The sequence below is a fragment of the Erythrolamprus reginae genome, chromosome 4, assembly GCF_031021105.1.
Source record: "Erythrolamprus reginae isolate rEryReg1 chromosome 4, rEryReg1.hap1, whole genome shotgun sequence".
NCBI classification, from domain to species: domain Eukaryota; kingdom Metazoa; phylum Chordata; class Lepidosauria; order Squamata; family Dipsadidae; genus Erythrolamprus; species Erythrolamprus reginae.
This window is the reverse complement of record NC_091953.1, coordinates 67605847-67623737: the sequence shown is the minus strand read 5'-3', so window position 1 is coordinate 67623737 and position 17891 is coordinate 67605847. Positions and strand designations below refer to the sequence as shown.

The following is a 17891-nucleotide window of genomic DNA, read 5'->3' as shown; positions in this document are numbered from 1 at the left end:
GACCTACATTAAATGAATGGGCATTTTGAGCTCAAATCAATTCCAAATTGAACAGAATAGCTTATTTTGCATTCAGAACAGAATGTTTCAATTCACGTAAGTTCAGATTCAAAATGTTTTGCATTTATTTATTTATTTATTCGATTTTTATGCCGCCCTTCTCCTTAGACTCAGGGCGGCTTACAACATGTTAGCAATAGCACTTTTTAACGCTGCCAGCCTATTATCCCCACAATCCAGATTCTCATTTTACCCACCTCAGAAGGATGGAAGGCTGAGTCAACTTTGAACCGCTGACCCACAGATCTATAGTCAGCTTCAGTGGCCTGCAGTACAGCACTCTACCTGCTGCGCCACCCCGGCTCATATCGAGCAATGTAAAATCTTGAAATTTTCCATAGGGAGCTATACAGTCATTGACTTACGACAACTGGGACAGTTCTAAATTCCATCACTATTGATTCAAGCTCACAAGTGCAACACTTCTCCACATGCGCAGAAGTGTCCTGACCAGGTGGGCGGAGCCTCCCACTGCTAAACTGGGACCAGAATTTCCAATGCTAAATAAGACAGTTTTAAGTTAATCACACTGCCCCATTTTGCCACAGTTAAACGATTTCCTATCACATAACTCTGGGATACTGCAACAATCTAAATACATGACTGTTGCCAAGCACCTACATTTTGATCATCATTGGGGATGCTACGATGGTCATGATCATAAGTGCAAAATCATGTCATTTTTTTCAGTGCCACAATAGCTGAACAGTTGCTAAACAAATGGCTGTAAATGGAAGATTTCTCCTTATATTTCTGTATTTCTCCTTATATTTCCAAAACACATAGAATTAACACAGTTAATTAACACACCCACCCCGAGTCTTCGGAGAGGGGCGGCATAGAAATCTAATAAACTATAACAATGCTTTTTAAAAATGTCACTTAGGATTAGAATATTAAAGTTTGCAACCCTAATAATTTACATCAAAGTAATTTTCATTTAATTTAATGTTGGACATTCTTTTTAGCATTTGTTGAAATGTTATTATAGATTTTAATCAATAACAGTGATAAATAGTACCATAAATATAAAATACATTAAGGACATATAGAAGTGACTAGAGAAAGTGCTTAGGAAGAGGGAATTAAAAATCAGTGATTTTTTTAACATGATATTTTCTATCTCCTGACATAACAGCATTATCTGGAATTCCAAGCCACTGCTTTTACTTGTGATTCCATTTTAAGTAACAAGATCAATACTTGCAAATTACATTCTGGCAGTTTATACGATGTGCAACCTTAACTGAAACCAGTAGTACCATTCTAGTCAGATTAACCATTTCATTTATACAATTTGTCTGTTGCATTGATGAAAAAAATTATTTGTTCTTTCCTACCCTAAAACTGCTCAGACTCCTATTCAAGATTCCCAATGTAACTCTGGAATTAGAAACAAGAAAAAAAATCTAAGAAACACAATGACATTTTAGCCCATATCTACAGATTTATTTGGCTAAGTTTAATGAATAATAATAAATTCTATTTAGATGTTAAAAAGTGGGTAGAGGGGATCAAAACTGAACTTTGAGACACCTCAAAATTCAGCTACTATAGGGTTACTCAGAAATCCTTCAATAACTAATCATATTGAGAGAAACAACAACAGGCGCTTCGCTGGCAACAGAGGTCCAGAGGTGGCGTTTCCCAGCGAGGGGAGATTCAGTTAAATCGCAGCATGGAGGTGAGGTTTCGAGGACTTCGGTGTTTTTGCGATGCTGCTATTTCACCGATGCTCCCTTCGCTGGGAAACCCCACCTCCGGACTTCCGTTGCCAGCGAAGCGCTCATTTTTGCGATGCTGGGATTCCCCTGCTGGGACTCCCCTACAGCATCGCAAAAACACAGAAGTCAGGAGGTGGGGTTTCCCATGGAGGGGAGCCTCAGGAGAATCCCAGCAGTGCAAAAACGGGTGCTTCGGCTGGCAAAAGGGGTGAATTTTGGGCTTGCACGCATTAATCGCTTTTCCACTGATTCCTATGGGAAACATTGTTTCGTCTTACAAACTTTTCACCTTAAGAACCTCATCCCGGAACCAATTAAGTTTGTAAGACAAGGTATCACTGTATTTAAAAATTAAATCTGAGCAAGCATTTCCCAAGGTTACAGAATTTAAATTTGGCTTTCACATAAAGAATTTCACAATTATTCCTACAATACAGTTTGGGAAATATATACTTATTACCAAGGGTGGTTCTTAACTTACCCCACTACTGGTTTGCTTCCTCCTGCACTGCATGTCTGCGCACATGACCACACAGTGCCAAAAAACAAGCAAAAAACAGCAAAAGATGAAAAGAAGACAGTGCATGCACGTCAAAAACATGCTAAAAACCAGCAAAAAAATTTATGTCAGCATCCATGTACCTGCACCAACAGAACAAGCTCCTTAATGTCACTACCAGTTTAATATCAATTTTATAGAACCGGTGTCAACTGAGAAGAACCCACTTTTGGTTAGTACTATACTTATTAAATCTACTCAGGCCATTTCTGGCACATTTCAGATGCCCAAATTGTAAGGATTCAAAGGTTAAGTTCATTTCAACACTCCAAGTAGCTTGTCCATTTCTCCATTACCAGAAACACAAAACATTTAAATCAGTAAAATGCTAATAGACTGGCGATTTTATTTATGAAAACTGTAAGAAAGACTGAGATCCTAGAATCATCTATACTTTCATGGTTTTTCTTTGTTGCAGAAGAGTATTTTTCGGAGTATGAGACATACTCCCCCACAAAAGAGGATGGAAATGTTGGTGTGTCTTATTTTATTAATCAGATTTGTATGCCGCCCCTCTCCTGAATGCAGCCATTTTTGGCCTTCCTAAGCCCCGCCCGAAAATGGGTGTACAGAGGGTTCGGGAGGTCTGCAGAGTGCTGCTGGAGGAGGGCAAAACCTTTTTTTTCTTACTTAACTTTTCTAAATATTGATGTATCTTATACACCAGTACGTCTTATAGTCCAAAAAATACGGTATATCAATTAGATGAGTGTTATAATACAATAACTTCTGAAATAATTATTTTAAAATCTTGCAAAATAATGCAACATTATGCTGAGAATTGGTCTTTGTGCTGTTTTGCATTTTTTTAAAATTAAATATGCATTTATTTTGGACTCAGTGAACATGTTAAAATGTTTTATAGCAGATGAAACAATTTTAAAAATGAGAGCAAGGCAGATAATGAATGTGAAAGGAGCTAGTATTCTTTGCAATTATATTATGACTGTGATGGCAAACCTATGACATGCGTGCCACAGCTTGCATGTGGAGCTACATCGGAGGACACACGAGACTTTGCCCTGTGTTAGCTCCAGCCCCACGCTGACTTTTGCCCTTGGGAAAGACTTTTTTCGTCCTCCAGATACTTCAAGGAAGCTTCCCTGAAGCCCCGGAGGCAAAAAGAATAAGTTTGGAAAAACGCACTTCTGGTTTGCCGTTGTGCTGTTTTTTGCACTCTGGAGGGTTCAGGGAAACTTCCCTCAACCCTCCAGAGTGCAAAAAACAGCACAAGCTTCTCTGAACCCTCCAGAGTGCAAAAAACAGCATAACAAAAACTGGAAATGTGTTTTCCTGAACTTCCAAGTTATCCGTTTGGGTATTTTTTTTCACATACCAGGTAAGACCTGTGTGCATTTCCTGCATGGGGGAGCAACGCGGGGGGTGCACATGTTTGGGGGAGGGAAGGGGTGTGGGCATGTGCACGCATGCTAACACACCCACACACACCCTTTAGGTACGTGAACCAAAAAATGTTTGCCATTACTGTACTATGACATACATACATATATAAGCATATTTATTCCAGGCTTCAAGAGAGTAATTATTAGACATAGCTACATAACTGTGGTTCTACACATTCTATGCCAGGGGTCTCAAACTCGCGGCCCACAGGCCAACTGCAGCCCTCGAGACAATAGTTTGCGCCCCCACCTCAATATCAAAGTTTAATGTTAGTGCAGCCCAGGTTGGATACAAATGGCACATTTCAGTGTGGAGCTGAATGAACCTACCAATCACGATGGGGTATATTGCTCTCAGAGGCAGGACATCAGCTGGGCTTATTGCAAACTTGCACCATTACCCCGGGCTCAGAAGCTGAGGCGGCCGCGGAAATTGCTACTCAGCGAGACAGGAAAAAAAGTGGAAAAGAGGCATCAGCTAAAGTTTAGCCGCTAAACACTGAAACAGTGACACCAAGTGGAATTATATATTACACAGCCCCAAACATGTCTTTTTCAAAGCCTACAGTGAAGAGAAAGGTTGGTCATGAGCACAGACAATTTCAGAAAAGTGGGAAGTGAAATATTTCTTTGTTGAGCACAGGGGCATCCCGATGTGTCTTATTTGCACAGAGAAAGTTGCGGTGCACAAAGAATACAATTTGAAACGTCATTACACAACTAGACATGCTGAGGAGTATCAGATCCAGGTACTAAAAGCACAGAAGGTTTCGTGCTTTTTTAGAGGAAATGGAGTCAGAATATGGGAATGTGCTCTACTTTACCGAGGTACGTTGGCTCAGCAGGGGAAACATATGGAAGAGATTTTTTGAGTTGAGAGCAGAAGTGAAAACTTTCATGGAGAAAGATGGGGTTGCTGTTCCTGTGCTAAGTGATCCAAAATGGCTTATGGACTTAGCTTTTTTATTGATATCAATACATGACCTTAATAGAAGTTACAAGGCCAGGGGCAACTTGTCAGTGCTGCCTATGACAATGTGAGAGCATTCTCTACAAAACTTATGTTATGGAAAGCCCAGCTTTCTCAGACAAACCTTTGCCATTTCCCAGCATGCAAGGCACTCATGGAGGCAGGCACACCATTCAGTGGTGAGGAGTAGGTGGATGTTATTTTGAAGTTACAGGAGGAATTTGATCACAGATTTGCAGACTTCAAGACGCACAGATCCACATTTCCAATTTTTGCGGACCCCTTCTCCTTTTATGTGCAAGATGCCCCTCCTGTGCTTCAAATGGTGCTCATTGACCTGCAGTGCAACTCTAAACTCAAAGCCAAATTCAGGGAGGTGAGTGGAAAAACAGACAAGCTCAGGCAATTTTTGAGAGAATTGCCTCCCAGCTTCCCCGAATGTTCAAGCGGACCATGTGTCTTTTGGGGAGCACATACTTGTGCGAAAAGCTCTTCTCTACCTTGAACTTCAATAAGTCCAGGTCCAGGTCCAGACTTACTGATGAGCATCTTCAAGCCCTACTGAGGATCTCAACTGCTTCTTCCCTTAAGCTAAATGTGGTTCGGCTATGCGAGAGTAAGCGCTGCCAGATCTCTAGCAGCAAGAAGTAGGCAGAAGAAGCCATGCTCAAAACAGTTTATGTTCAATGTTCCATTCATGTTCAGAAAGTTAAATGTTAAAGAATTGTTAATACAGACATTTGAATCTGAATAATAATAATAATTACATTTCTCTAGTCAGCAACTATAAGTGGTTTCTTCAGTCTTCTATATCTGCTGTATTATTATTATTATCATCATCATCATCATCATCATCATTTTCATTTTATTTATTACTGATTTATTTATTTTATTCTTATGAATTTGTTAATTCATTTTTATTTTTTAACACAAAATTAGATGAAAAAATAAAGACATTTGATAACATTCGAATGTTTTTGTAAGAGCTTTTCTTGTGGAAAACCTGATGCGTCCCAGCCTTACCCAGACTCTACCTCCAGTGGCCCCCGGGTAAATTGAGTTTGAGACCCCTGCTCTATGCAGTTCATATAAATTATATATCAATAGTAATTCAACATCAAGCCAGCATTTCCAAAAACCAGAAAGAGGATAAGTCTGAAAAATGTGGTTTGTATTCAGAAAACACACCAAATTATTTTTTAATCATAGTTTAGCGACAGGTTTGGCAAATATACCATGACCTGTTAACCGCTAAGGCAATTTTCTTTACTTCAAACCATTTTTTATCCAAGCAATATTTGGGCTGGCTGCCACTTCCCACTTTCTAATTATTTTAAATAATAATTTAAAAGGGCTGATGATAGCTAGATCTTGATGAGAATCCGGCCCGTCCACTGTCTGTGACCGGCCTGCCATAGTGGGTCCTCCCGCCTTCTCCTCACACACAAACACACACCACTTTTTGAGACAGGAAATGCCTCGGTCCAATGGGCAACTGCTTCCTCCCTTCAAGTAGCCCGTCTTTTCTGGGGATTTTTTAAACATTTTTTTTATTTTTGGCAGCCAAGAGATATCAAGAAGGGAGCCACCATGCTGCGCTGAGGTGTCTTCAGGCAGAAGGAGGGACATTTGCAGCCCCCCAGCAGCAGGGCAAAGGGGAGATAACGCCAGCTGCCGTCCAGGAGGTGAGCTGTTGGGCCTAGCCCAGGTGTGTGTGTGTGTGTGTGTGTGTAGAGGAGAGGGGACCAGGTGTTTCGCCCCGTGTAGAAGCGAGAAAGTCGGGATTTTGCAGAGGAGGGAGGAAGCAAGGAAGGAAGCGGGTAGCCAATCAGAGAATCGGGATTGGAATTTATTTCTTTTTTTTTTAAATCCCCCCTTTTATCTTCCCAGCCAGGATGGACCAGTCCATTTTTGCTTTGGGGGGAGGAGAAAGAATGCAAGCGCCCTGAGGGACTTCATGGGGCTTTTAGGCGGCTGATCTGCGAAAGCAGATGGGGGGGAAATTTCTGGGAGGGGGGGAGGTCTGGAGTGCAGAGTTACAAAGCGGAGCGGGAGGAATGGTCTCATCCAGCCCAGGAGTGTCCAAGCTTGGCCATCTTTGGGACTGGTGGACTTCAACTCCCAGGATTCCCCCGCCGGCCATGAATGATAGACTTGGAAGAGGCCAGAAAGTTCACTTTAAGTCAGGAGTCAGCTATGCTAGCTGGAGAATTATGGGAGTTGAAGTCTTACAAGTTGCCAAGTTTGGACAGCCTTGGATTAGATCAGAAGTCCACTTTTAAGACTTGTGGACTTCAACTCCCAGGATTCCCCAGCCAGCCACCAATGATAGACTTGGAAGAGGCCAGAAAGGTCATCTTAAGTCAGAGGTCAGCTATGCTATCTGCTTGGTCTAACATATATACAGTATTGGGTAGAACTGAGTTAATTATATTAGTCCAGCCCTCGAAAACCATCCCAATTTCTCATGCGGCCCCATGGCAAAATTAATTGCCCACCTCTGGTCTAAACTAACCCATGTCCCATGTAGGGAAAAGGTTAAAAACAAAAATGGAACAACTAAGCTGTCTTTTCAAAAGCACTCCATTTTGTGGCTGCATCATTATTTTCTTGAAGAACTGATGGATACTTACCATAAACTACCTCTTAATCCAGATTCACATAACATGCGAGACTATGAGCAGTCTAAAACAAGCCATAATTAAAAACTACTACTGAGCACATAATTTGGGTATGGATGATGCAATCAAATATACCCTTGAGTATTTTGTATGAATATAATATCTGATTATTTAAGAGTACCTAAGAAATTCATAGTTTACTCCATATTAAATACACTGCTCAAAAAAATAAAGGGAACAATTAAACAACACAATATAACTCCAAGTAAATCAAACTTTTGTGAAATCAACTGTCCACTTAGGGAGCAACACTGATTGACAATCAATTTCACATGCTGTTGTGCAAATGGAATAGAGAACAGATGGAAATTAGTGGAAATTATCAAAACATACTCAATAAAGGAGTGGTTCTGCAGGTGGGGACGACTGACCACATCTCAGTACCAATGCTTTCTAACTGATGTTTTGGTAACTTTTGAATGTTGGTTGTGCTTTCACACTCATGGTAGCATGAGATGGACACTACAACCCACACAAGTGGCTCAGGTAGTGCAGCTCTGGTAGAGGAGCACTGCCAGAGCCCTGCAAAATGACCTCCAGCAGGTCACAAATGTCCATGTGTCTGCACAAACTCTTAGAAACCGACTTCATGAGGTTGGTATGAGGGCCCAACATCCACAGATGGGGGTTGTGCTCACAGCCCAATACTGTGCAGGACCCTTGGCATTTGCCACAGAACACCAGGATTGGCAAATTCGCCACTGGCGCCCTGTGCTCTTCACAGATGAAAGCAGGTTCACACTGAGCACATGTGACAAGAGTCTGGAGATGGTGTGGAGACCGATCTGCTGCCTGCAACATCCTTCAACATGACCAGTTTGGCAGTGGGTCAGTAGTGCTGTGGGGTGGCATTTCTTTGGAGAGCCACACAGCCCTCCATGTGCTCGCTAGAGGTAGACTGACTGCCATTAGGTACCGAGATGAGATCCTCAGACCCCTTGTGAGACCATATGCTGGTGCGGTTGGCCCTCCTAATGGGTTCCTAATGGCAGGACAATTGCAGACCTCATGTGGCTGGAGTGTATCAGCAGTAGTCCTACAAAATGAAAGCAGTGAAACTATGGACTGGCTCTCCCGTTCCCCAGACCTGAATCCAATTGAGCACATGTGGGACATCATGTCTCACTCCATCCACCAACCTCACGTTGCACCACACACTGTCTAGGGGTTGGTGGATGCTTTAGTCCAGGTCTGGGAGGAGATCCCTCAGAAGATCATATGCAACCTCATCAGGAGCACGCCCAGGTGTTGTAGGGAGGTCATACAGGCATGTGGAGGCCACACACAATACTGAGCCTCATTTTGCCTTGGACATTACATCAAAGCTGGATCAGCCTGTAGTGTGTTTTTCCACTTTAATTTTGTGTGTGACTCCAAATCCAGGCCGCCATTGGTTAATAAATTTGATTTCCAGCGATGACTTCTGTGTGGTTTTGTTGTCAGCACATTCAACTTTTTACAGAACAAAGTATTCAATGAGAATATTTCATTCATTCAGATCTAGGATGCGTTATTTGAGTGTTCCCTTAATTATTTTTTGAGCAGTGTACTGTATAACATTTCTTCATCCCATTTACACTTGCAATAATATTTCACAGTGAAGCATCAAATAATTCAGCATATAGAGAACAAGCATATATGAAAAAAACTTGATAAAATAAAAAATGTTTCTTCCACAAATAAGGGCTTCCACTGAAAAGCCCCATTCCAGTTCAATTTAATCTAAACTTTCTTACAATAGCAGGCAGAATAGGAACATTGCAGAAATTGATATTGAATCTGTAAGACCAAGGGCTGTAAGTTCACAGATATATAAACCACTATGTTCTCAATATTATATCCATGTAAAAAAGTTGATGAAATGTATTTGCCACACATTATATGTATTACTGTACTTTTAATTTATTTTGCAAAGGAAAAAAAGCATAATTATGAAAAAATACATGGCTATTTGACCAAAATTTCTGAGCTCATGCTAAATTATGAGTTTTTCTTCTCATAGTGAAAGTTGCTGTTAAAAATTAAAAATGAGACACTATCCCCATATTGTATAGTACAGTAAAAACTAAATATTTGGCAAAAGGTATAACAACACATTAAATACACCCTATATAAAGCAAACAAAGCACAACACTTTCCTGAAAATAACCTAACAAAATTTGTATTTTGTTAACCTGGACAAGACTGAGTGGCTGTGGGTACTGCCCCTGAAGGACTATATTGACTGTCCGTCCTAGTTTCTGGGAGGGGAAAAATTACCCCCCTCAGAACGGGTTCACAATTTGGATGTCCTCCTAGATTCTCAGCTGAGATTGGATCAACATCTTTCAGCTGTAGCTAAGGGGACCTTTGACAGGTTTGCCTGATGTACCAATTATGACCCTACCTGGATCAGAAGGCACTCCTCACTGTCACTCATGCCCTTATCACCTCACCGTTAAATTACTGTAACACACTCTACATGGTGCTACCCCTGAAAAACGTTCAGAGACTGGTCCAGAATGCAGCTGTACAAGCTGTTGTGGATGCACCTACGAACACCCACATCACACCAACTCTCCATGAGGTGCAGTGGCTCCCAATCAGTCTCTGGATGCAATTCAAGATGTTGGTTATATCCGGATATAGGTACAGAGTAACACAGGAATACTAGATAAGATATCAGAATATAATGTGGCAATTAAGGAACCAGATAAATGATGAAGACACGTTTGTAGAAAACAATAGTTTTACTCTTCAGTGCAAAGCATCTTCTACTGTATTTCAGTCTTCTATATACAGGAACTTTACATTAGCTATATTCAGCTTACTTACAAGTAGATACTCAACCAATCCTGGTTACAAGTACAGTGTTCCCTCGATTTTCGCGGGTTCGAACTTCGCGAAACATCTATACCACGGTTTTTCAAAAATATTAATTAAAAAATACTTTGCTGTTTTTTCCCCTATACAACGGTTTTTCCTGCCAGATGATGTCATATGTCATTACCAAACTTTCGTCTGCCTTTAAAAAACATTTTTTTAAAATAAACTTTAATAAATAAACATGGTGAGTAATAATCTAAATGGTTGCTAAGGGAATGGGAAATTGTAATTTAGGGGTTTAAAGTGTTAAGGGAAGGCTTGGGATACTGTTCATAGCCAAAAATAGTGTATTTACTTCCGCATCTCTACTTCGCGGAAATTCGACTTTTGCGGGTGGTCTTGGAACGCATCCCCCGTGAAAATCGAGGGAGCACTGTAGATACTAAACCTATCCAGGTTTCTTCGTATCACTGCTACTACTCTACTCAATATTTAACTCACACTCAAACTACTCCAGCCACCCAACTAACATCCACCATCAACAGCAACAACAACAGCAGACAGAAGGAACATGGTGAAGTTGATTTGCATCTTATAATGCTCTGGCCCAATCAGGTTGAAGTTCACACTCTATGATTCAGAATTAACATGCTTTACATTCTACTTTTTACCTTATATGGTAATGCAATGAAATATCACCCAGGATTGCTAATCCTGGCTGGTTATCACCTATAAAGCCCTACATAGTTTAGGGCCAGACTATCTTCAAGACCGCCTTCTACTGCACAACTCCCAGCAACCAATAAAGGCCCACAGAGTTGGCCTTCTTCAGGTACCACCAGCTAAACAATGTTGGTTGGCAGAGCCATGGGGGAAGACCTCTTCTGTGGCAGTTCTGGCTCTCTTGAACCAGCTACCTCCTGAGATCCATACTGCCCCCACACTATTGGCCTTCTGAAAAGCTGTAAAGACCTGGCTTTGCCAGCTGGCCTGGGGCCCTTGATCAAATGCATAATCTAGATCCGGCCACAAAAGATATGCATGATTTTATTAATGGTTAAATTGTCTTTTTCAATTGTTCCTTTTTAGATGTTGTTCTCTTTGTCGTGAGCCGCCCAGAGTTCTTCAGGAGTTGGGCGGAATATACATTAAACTAATAATAAATAAATATTCAAGTTATTTATCCTTGAAATTAAACAGTTATAGTAAAAATAGAACACAAATTAAAATCTACTTTATTAAATCATAATAGGAGCAAAATCATCTCACCTGTAAAACATACTAACTTATAATAGGGGAAGTTATTCTTATGCATTTCCATTTAACTTTCCTTTTTAGTAACACTTCACATAAGAACAAGCTCCCCAAACCAACAATCAGATATTGGGGGAGGATGAAACAGACTGAGCTATATTATTTTGCTACCATAATTAACTGTATTTTTCATTTCTAGAATAACAGGTAATGTGCTAAAGACCTGGTTCTGCCAGTAGGCCTGAGGAACAAGTGGGATAGAACCCATTAAATGGTTTGTGTGATGTGTTGTCAGGGTGGTGGTATTATTTTATATAATTATTTTATTATTTTATTATGTGATTCTATCTTTTATTGGTTTTATTATTTTTATATGAGGCTTTATATTCTAAGCCATCTTGAATTGCCATGTGCGAATAGGTGGCAATATAAATTTCCAAATAGATAAAAACAGAAAACTTCAGCTGCCATTTTCAAACAACCTACCAAATTGGATATTCAAAAAATAAAGCAGAGGCATTTTAGGAACTGTTGCGGCTTCACTTTGGGGCAAGCAGTGCACATTAATTTGAAAAGTTGCATAATGAGTAAGAAGGCCAATATCTCTTGCAGTCATCATTTTCAGACAGAACTCCTTGCCAGTGAGGTGAATATTATGTAGCAAGGAACATTAAAGTACTATACCTAGCATTAGGGACACAATAAAAAAAGCAGAGCAGAAGACCCAGTCTCATCTTTCCTTGTCTACCCTCCAGGTAAGCAACTCGTTACATAAATTTGCACATATATTAAAAGCAGAGCAAAACCGGCTTTACTGCAACATCAGACCTTACTAAAAATTGAACTGTGGCGAATGAAAGAATAAGCTAGACCCCCCCCCCAAAAAAATATTCCACATCAGATCACCTCTCCTATCGTGTGAAATCGCGTGGGCGCCACGACGAAGGTACTGGTCATATCATTCCGTTCCAGCAATGACAATCTGGCCTCTTCCTTTCCTCGGTTAAGACACGGCGGCGGCCCAACTCAGGTGGGAACGGGACCGAGCATCTCTTCCCTCGCTTCTTTCCCTCCTCCCGTCGGGGAGTAGGCTTTGCAGACGATCGCTGCTTTGGTCTCTCCCCGCTCCTGGCCCATTTGCCTCCTTCCTCCCCACTCCCCACCCCGGCCACTTACTTGCCGATCACCTCGCACAGTTCATAGACATCCTCGAACAGCACGTCGTCGTCGGCCATGGTCCAGATAGGGCAGAATTATCCTTGCAGGCGGCCGAGGCGGGAGCGGGCGCGGGCAGGATCCCCTCCGCGCTCCCCGCACAACACGCCGCCGCCGACACCGCCGCCTCCAATCAGCACACCACGTTAAATCCAATCCTTCCACACCGAACAGCCCAAATCCGTCCCGGAGGTTCCAGTGGTTACGCCAAAAATTTCTGCAGCTGCCGCCGCTCCCCGTTTCTTTCTCCTCTGGGCCTCAGCCACTCGCCCGCCTCTCGCTCCACTGCTGCCTCTCGCTACCGCCGCCAGGTCGTCACCTTTTCCCCACCCCCTCCGTCGCGAGCCTTTTTTCTTTCCTAGGGCCCCGGCTAAGCAGCCAAAGGCTATTCAGCCAGAGGGGTGGAGCAGCAACCATGGAAGGGAGGAATACAAAAATGAACCGGCGGAGGGCAGAGACGCCTCATTCGCTCCCCTCCCCCACCGGTGCACACTCACACACGACGGGGACAGAACGAGAGCGCGCAGAAGGGAGAGGCAGACGCGGCTCTGACCACGCGACGACGACAGCGATAAGTCGTTTAAGGAAGGGCGCGCGCCGCTCCTTTCCCAGTCGCCACCTTTTTAATCAGTCACGCAACCGCCCAGAGCAAGCACGCGCACCCTTCGCTACAGAGGGAGAGGGGGGTCCCTCAGCCATTCTCCCTCCTCCCTCTTTTCCTTCTGCACAAAGCCACTCCCACAAGCAGCTCAAAAAATACGCGTTTGGCGTAAGGAAGCGAAAAGTGGTGGTTGTGCGCAGACGCAGATGCTTTGACGTCATAGAGCAGTAAGAGGGAAAAAGAGTGGATAATGCTGCTGTCTTTTTCTCAAGCGGGTGGGTTTTTCTCGTAGCCGTTTTCGATGCAAGGCGTCGAGGTTGAAGTGGTACTCTAAACAGAGGAAAAATCGAGTATGGCTTCGTCGGGTGTATCGGATAACGGATAGTAAGGCATAGGCGGGGGGGGGAGATGATAGTTGACTAGTTTTTGCGAGAGCAGCAAGCCCTTTTGCTTATTTCAGAAACTAAAGGAAGGTACAAAAAAAAGCCTAGCAAAATTAGCTGTTGCTCTATAACCAAAATTCTTAATTGCAAGTTGTTCTGTTTAATTCTTTTCTGTTCCGGTGTCTTTTCCCCTTGTTGGAAGAAAAATCCATCTGATTCAGTTCCAAGCTGGGAGAAAGAAGCTGGAAACAACACGAAGGCTGATTGGAAAGATGGTTTATTGAACAGAACCACAAAGATAGTGTACAGTTCTGGATCAGCTGAGTGGGTGGACCTTTATAGGTGTTGGTGACTTTGAAGTTTGAACTGTTCTGAGGGGCTGCAGTGAAGGGGCTTGTGTTCTGAAAGGGTGTTGGGCAATTCCTATTGTAGCTAATGGCTTTCCTCCTGTGTTGGATCTTGAATGAGGACTTGCTTTCTAATCCTATCATGTCTTGAATGGATTTCTGGGTGCAGTATTTGCTTTGCTTATGAATAGAGTTATTTAGATACTTGTCTTCCTCTTTCAATAAGCTCTTTATAGAATAGAATAGAATAGAATAGAATAGAATTTTTATTGGCCAATTGTGATTGGACACACAAGGAATTTGTCTTGGTGCATATGCTCTCAGCCTACATAAAAGAAAAAGATACATTTGTCAAGAATCTTTTAAGAGTTATCTTTTAAGATGCTGGCATCTACTGTGGGCTATTAAGAAATACTTTGAGGTTGCTTTCTGTCTTTAAGAGCATGTTTCTATATTTCTCCTTTAGGTAAATATAATTTTATGCCTTTTTAATATTTCCTGAAATATTTCATTCTTTGGGTGGGTGGGGGGTGTTCCCCACACCCTGTTTCTCAATTTGAATAATGATTTAATAAAAGTAATAGTGAAATAGCATTACCAAATTGACAAGTAGAAATTCTGGGTTATCCATTCACTGACCTATTCCAATTTGGATCACCTACTTCCAGAATGAGAAGTTATATGGAAATCCTTATACAGTTATACAGTGATTAATTATGCACCCTCAAGTTTTAGCAACCACATTTCTTCCATGACATTCTGTTCCTAACCTAGTATTTTCAAGTCTTCCAATGATGCACCCATCACTACTGTAAAAGTCCATCCAACTTGGATGTTGGTCTTCTTTTTCTTTCCTTCCAACTTTCCCAGTAAAGGAAGTTAGCATCCACCCCTCTTCTAGAAAAATGAAATATCCTAGGAAATATTGAAAAGGAAGAATATGTTTCCCTGGATTGAGACCCTTAACCCATAGGACATCTACCTATCTCATCACATGGAACCTGGGAAGATAGCACCAGCCAGCAAGAGTCAAGCAAACTAGGACTGAAGATGGCCTACAGAGTTACCCTCCCTCTCTCCCAGCCCCTGGGCCAATGGGCTACATTTCTTACACAAGAACAGGGAACCTTCAAGGTGGGGCAAACAGAGGGTATAAACTAGGCCACTCTCACCCCATATCTGCCACTTTTTTCTCTTCACCCAACATCTGGAAGCATGTGATCGACCTTTTCTGTTCAAGCTCAAGCCATACAAATCTAATAAAAAAATATTATTTTATTATTTTATTATCGTTATTATTATTATTATTATTATTATTATTATTATTATTATTATTATTTTCTCCTGTCTACCTTCAAACCTTCTTTTTCCAAGCAACTTCCATGAATCCAGTGACTTTTTCCTGTGAACTGAACCCAGAAGGATATTCCTTACAACACCGGCATAAAATGTTCTTCAGTGAATTAGGTCTTTGCATAATGTGTCCAAAGAAGGATAATTTAAATTTAGTAAATTGTGCCTTGAGTGAAAGATCTGTGTTGTTTTCTTGGCTGTACACAATATTATCAGGAGCATTCTCCAACACCAATTTTAACGGCATCAGTACTGTTCCTATCCTGCTTCTTCAAAGTCCAATTTTCACCTCTGTAGAGTGTCATAGGGAATGCCAGAATTGTACTATTCTGATCTTTGTAGTTAAAGGCACATTGATATTTGAATATATACTGCTCAAAAAAATAAAGGGAACACTCAAAGAATCCATCCTAGATATGAATGAATGAAACATTCTCATTGAATACTTTGTTCTGTATAAAGTTGAATGTGCACAACAGCATGTGATATTATAGTTATATTGTGTTGTTTAAATGTTCCCTTTATTTTTTTGAGCAGTGTATTTTACAAGGCCTTCAGGATTCCACCAAGTGCTAATCTGTGAAGTCCTCTATTTACAACAGTTTGTTTAGTAGCCATTAAAAATTACTATGGTACTAAAAAAAGTAATTTAGCACTGTTTTTCACATTTTGAATCACTGCAACATTCCCTCAGTCATGTAATCAAAATTCAGCTGCTTGCCAACTGGTTGACATTTATGATGGTTGCAGTATCCTGAGGTCATGAGATCACCTTTTGTGACCTGAATGAAACAGTCAGATTCATTTAACTAATGTGTTACTAACTTAATAATTGCAGTGATTCACTTAAGTGGCAAAAAAGGTGGTAAAATGGGACAACATTCACAACAAATGTTTCACTTAGCAACATAAATTTTGGGCTCAATTGTCACAAGTCGAGGACTACCTATATTTGGGGGGGTGCCTTTTTTTTTACTTTTCTCCATACAAACCTTTTCAATACATTTGGAAATATTTTCATATTATAATAAAAACAGTATCGAGTTAGTACATTATAATTAATCTCCCCCCCCCCCAAAATTATTAGTTCCAAATTAATTACTTCTGGTGTCAATCCAACCCCCCCAACCTTGACGACTAAATTTGTCATCTAGGTATCTAATTTTCTTGTAATTGGATTTGAGCTTAATTTCCTTTAAAACCTTATTAAATTAATATCCTTCTCCTTTAATACTTCAAATACGCCATAGTGCCTACTCCTACTTCTTATGTATTCTCTCAAAGCCCTTACAAGAAAGAAAACAAAGAAAGGAGATTATAATTCAAAAAAGAAAATGGAAGAAAAAGGAAAAGACCTATAAAGCCCTACATGGCATAGGACCAGATTATCTCCAAGGCCGCCTTCTGCCGCACGAATCCCAGCATCCGGTGAGGTCCCACAGAGTTGGTCTCCTTAAGGTCCTGTTGACCAAAAAATGTTGGCTGGCGGGGCCTAGGAGAAGAGCCTTTTTTCTGGGGGCCCTGGCCCTCTCGAATCAATTCCCCCTGGAGATTCACACTGCCCCCACCCTCCTTGCCTTCCAAAAGAGTATTAAAAACACATCTTTGCCACCAGCCTGGGGACATTAAACCTTCCCCCTGGCCAAGGAATGTCGTTAGTGTGATTATTGAATGAATGTAAATGAATGTTTTAAAGTTAGAATTTTAAGAATCTTTTTAGTATATTGGATAAACTTTATTGTTATGTTTTTGGCATATGCTGTGAGCCACCCCGAGTCTGAGGAGAGGGGCGGCATGCAAGTCCAATAAATGAATGAATGAATGAAGGTAAAAGAAAGAGCAAAATAAACAAAAAAAACCCCAAACTCTATTATTATAGGAATGTGAAAACAATATAAAAATTAACCAAACCGTTATTTTAGATCTTCAATGAATAATCATCTTAATATTATAATCATATTTCATTCCAAATCATAATCAATATTCACTTAATTCTCATTATCTATCCCAAATAATTTCCATAATCCAATGATCTAAATATTTCTATTTCTGTAAAATTCTATACTTCAATAAAATTTAATGACTTGAAATATATCTTAAAAACAACACCTAATAAATCTAACTACAGTGATCCCCTGCTCGTTGCGAGGGTTCCGTTCCAGGACCCCCCGCAACGAGCGGGTTTTCGCGAAGTAGCGCTGCGGAAGTAAAAACACCATCTGCGCATGTGCAGATGGTGTTTTTACTCCCACAGCGCTAGCGAGGAGCCGAAGATTGGGGGCGGCGCGGCTGTTTGCCGCCGGCATGGGGGGCTTCCTAGCAGCCCCCCAAACCCGGGTTGGGGGGTCCGGGGGGCGCTGGCTCTCGGCGCTTTCGAGCTGAGTCCGGGAGCGAATTCGCTTCCGGACTCAGCTCAAAAGCGCCGATAGCCAGCGCCAACGAACGGCTTGTCCACGCTGGCTCTCGGCGCTTTCGAGCTGAGTCCGGGAGCGAATTCGCTTCCGGACTCAGCTCAAAAGCGCCGATAGCCAGCGCC

General features: G+C 41.4%; 1 protein-coding gene across 4 annotated transcripts in view; it reads right to left on the bottom strand.

Annotated features, from left to right (window-relative positions):
- Nucleotides 1–13405, bottom strand: part of CASK (calcium/calmodulin dependent serine protein kinase) — a 300775-nt gene extending 287370 nt beyond the window's left edge. For 2 of the 4 annotated variants that reach the window (XM_070750528.1, XM_070750529.1), the window contains exon 1: nucleotides 12633–13395. In XM_070750528.1, coding sequence (XP_070606629.1) covers nucleotides 12633–12691 — 59 coding nt within the window. In that variant the 5' untranslated portion in view covers nucleotides 12692–13395. Of the gene's footprint in view, nucleotides 1–12632 lie in introns of all 4 variants that reach the window. The other 2 variants (XM_070750527.1, XM_070750530.1) reach the window with 2 other exon arrangements.
- Nucleotides 13406–17891: the final 4486 nt, after the last annotated feature.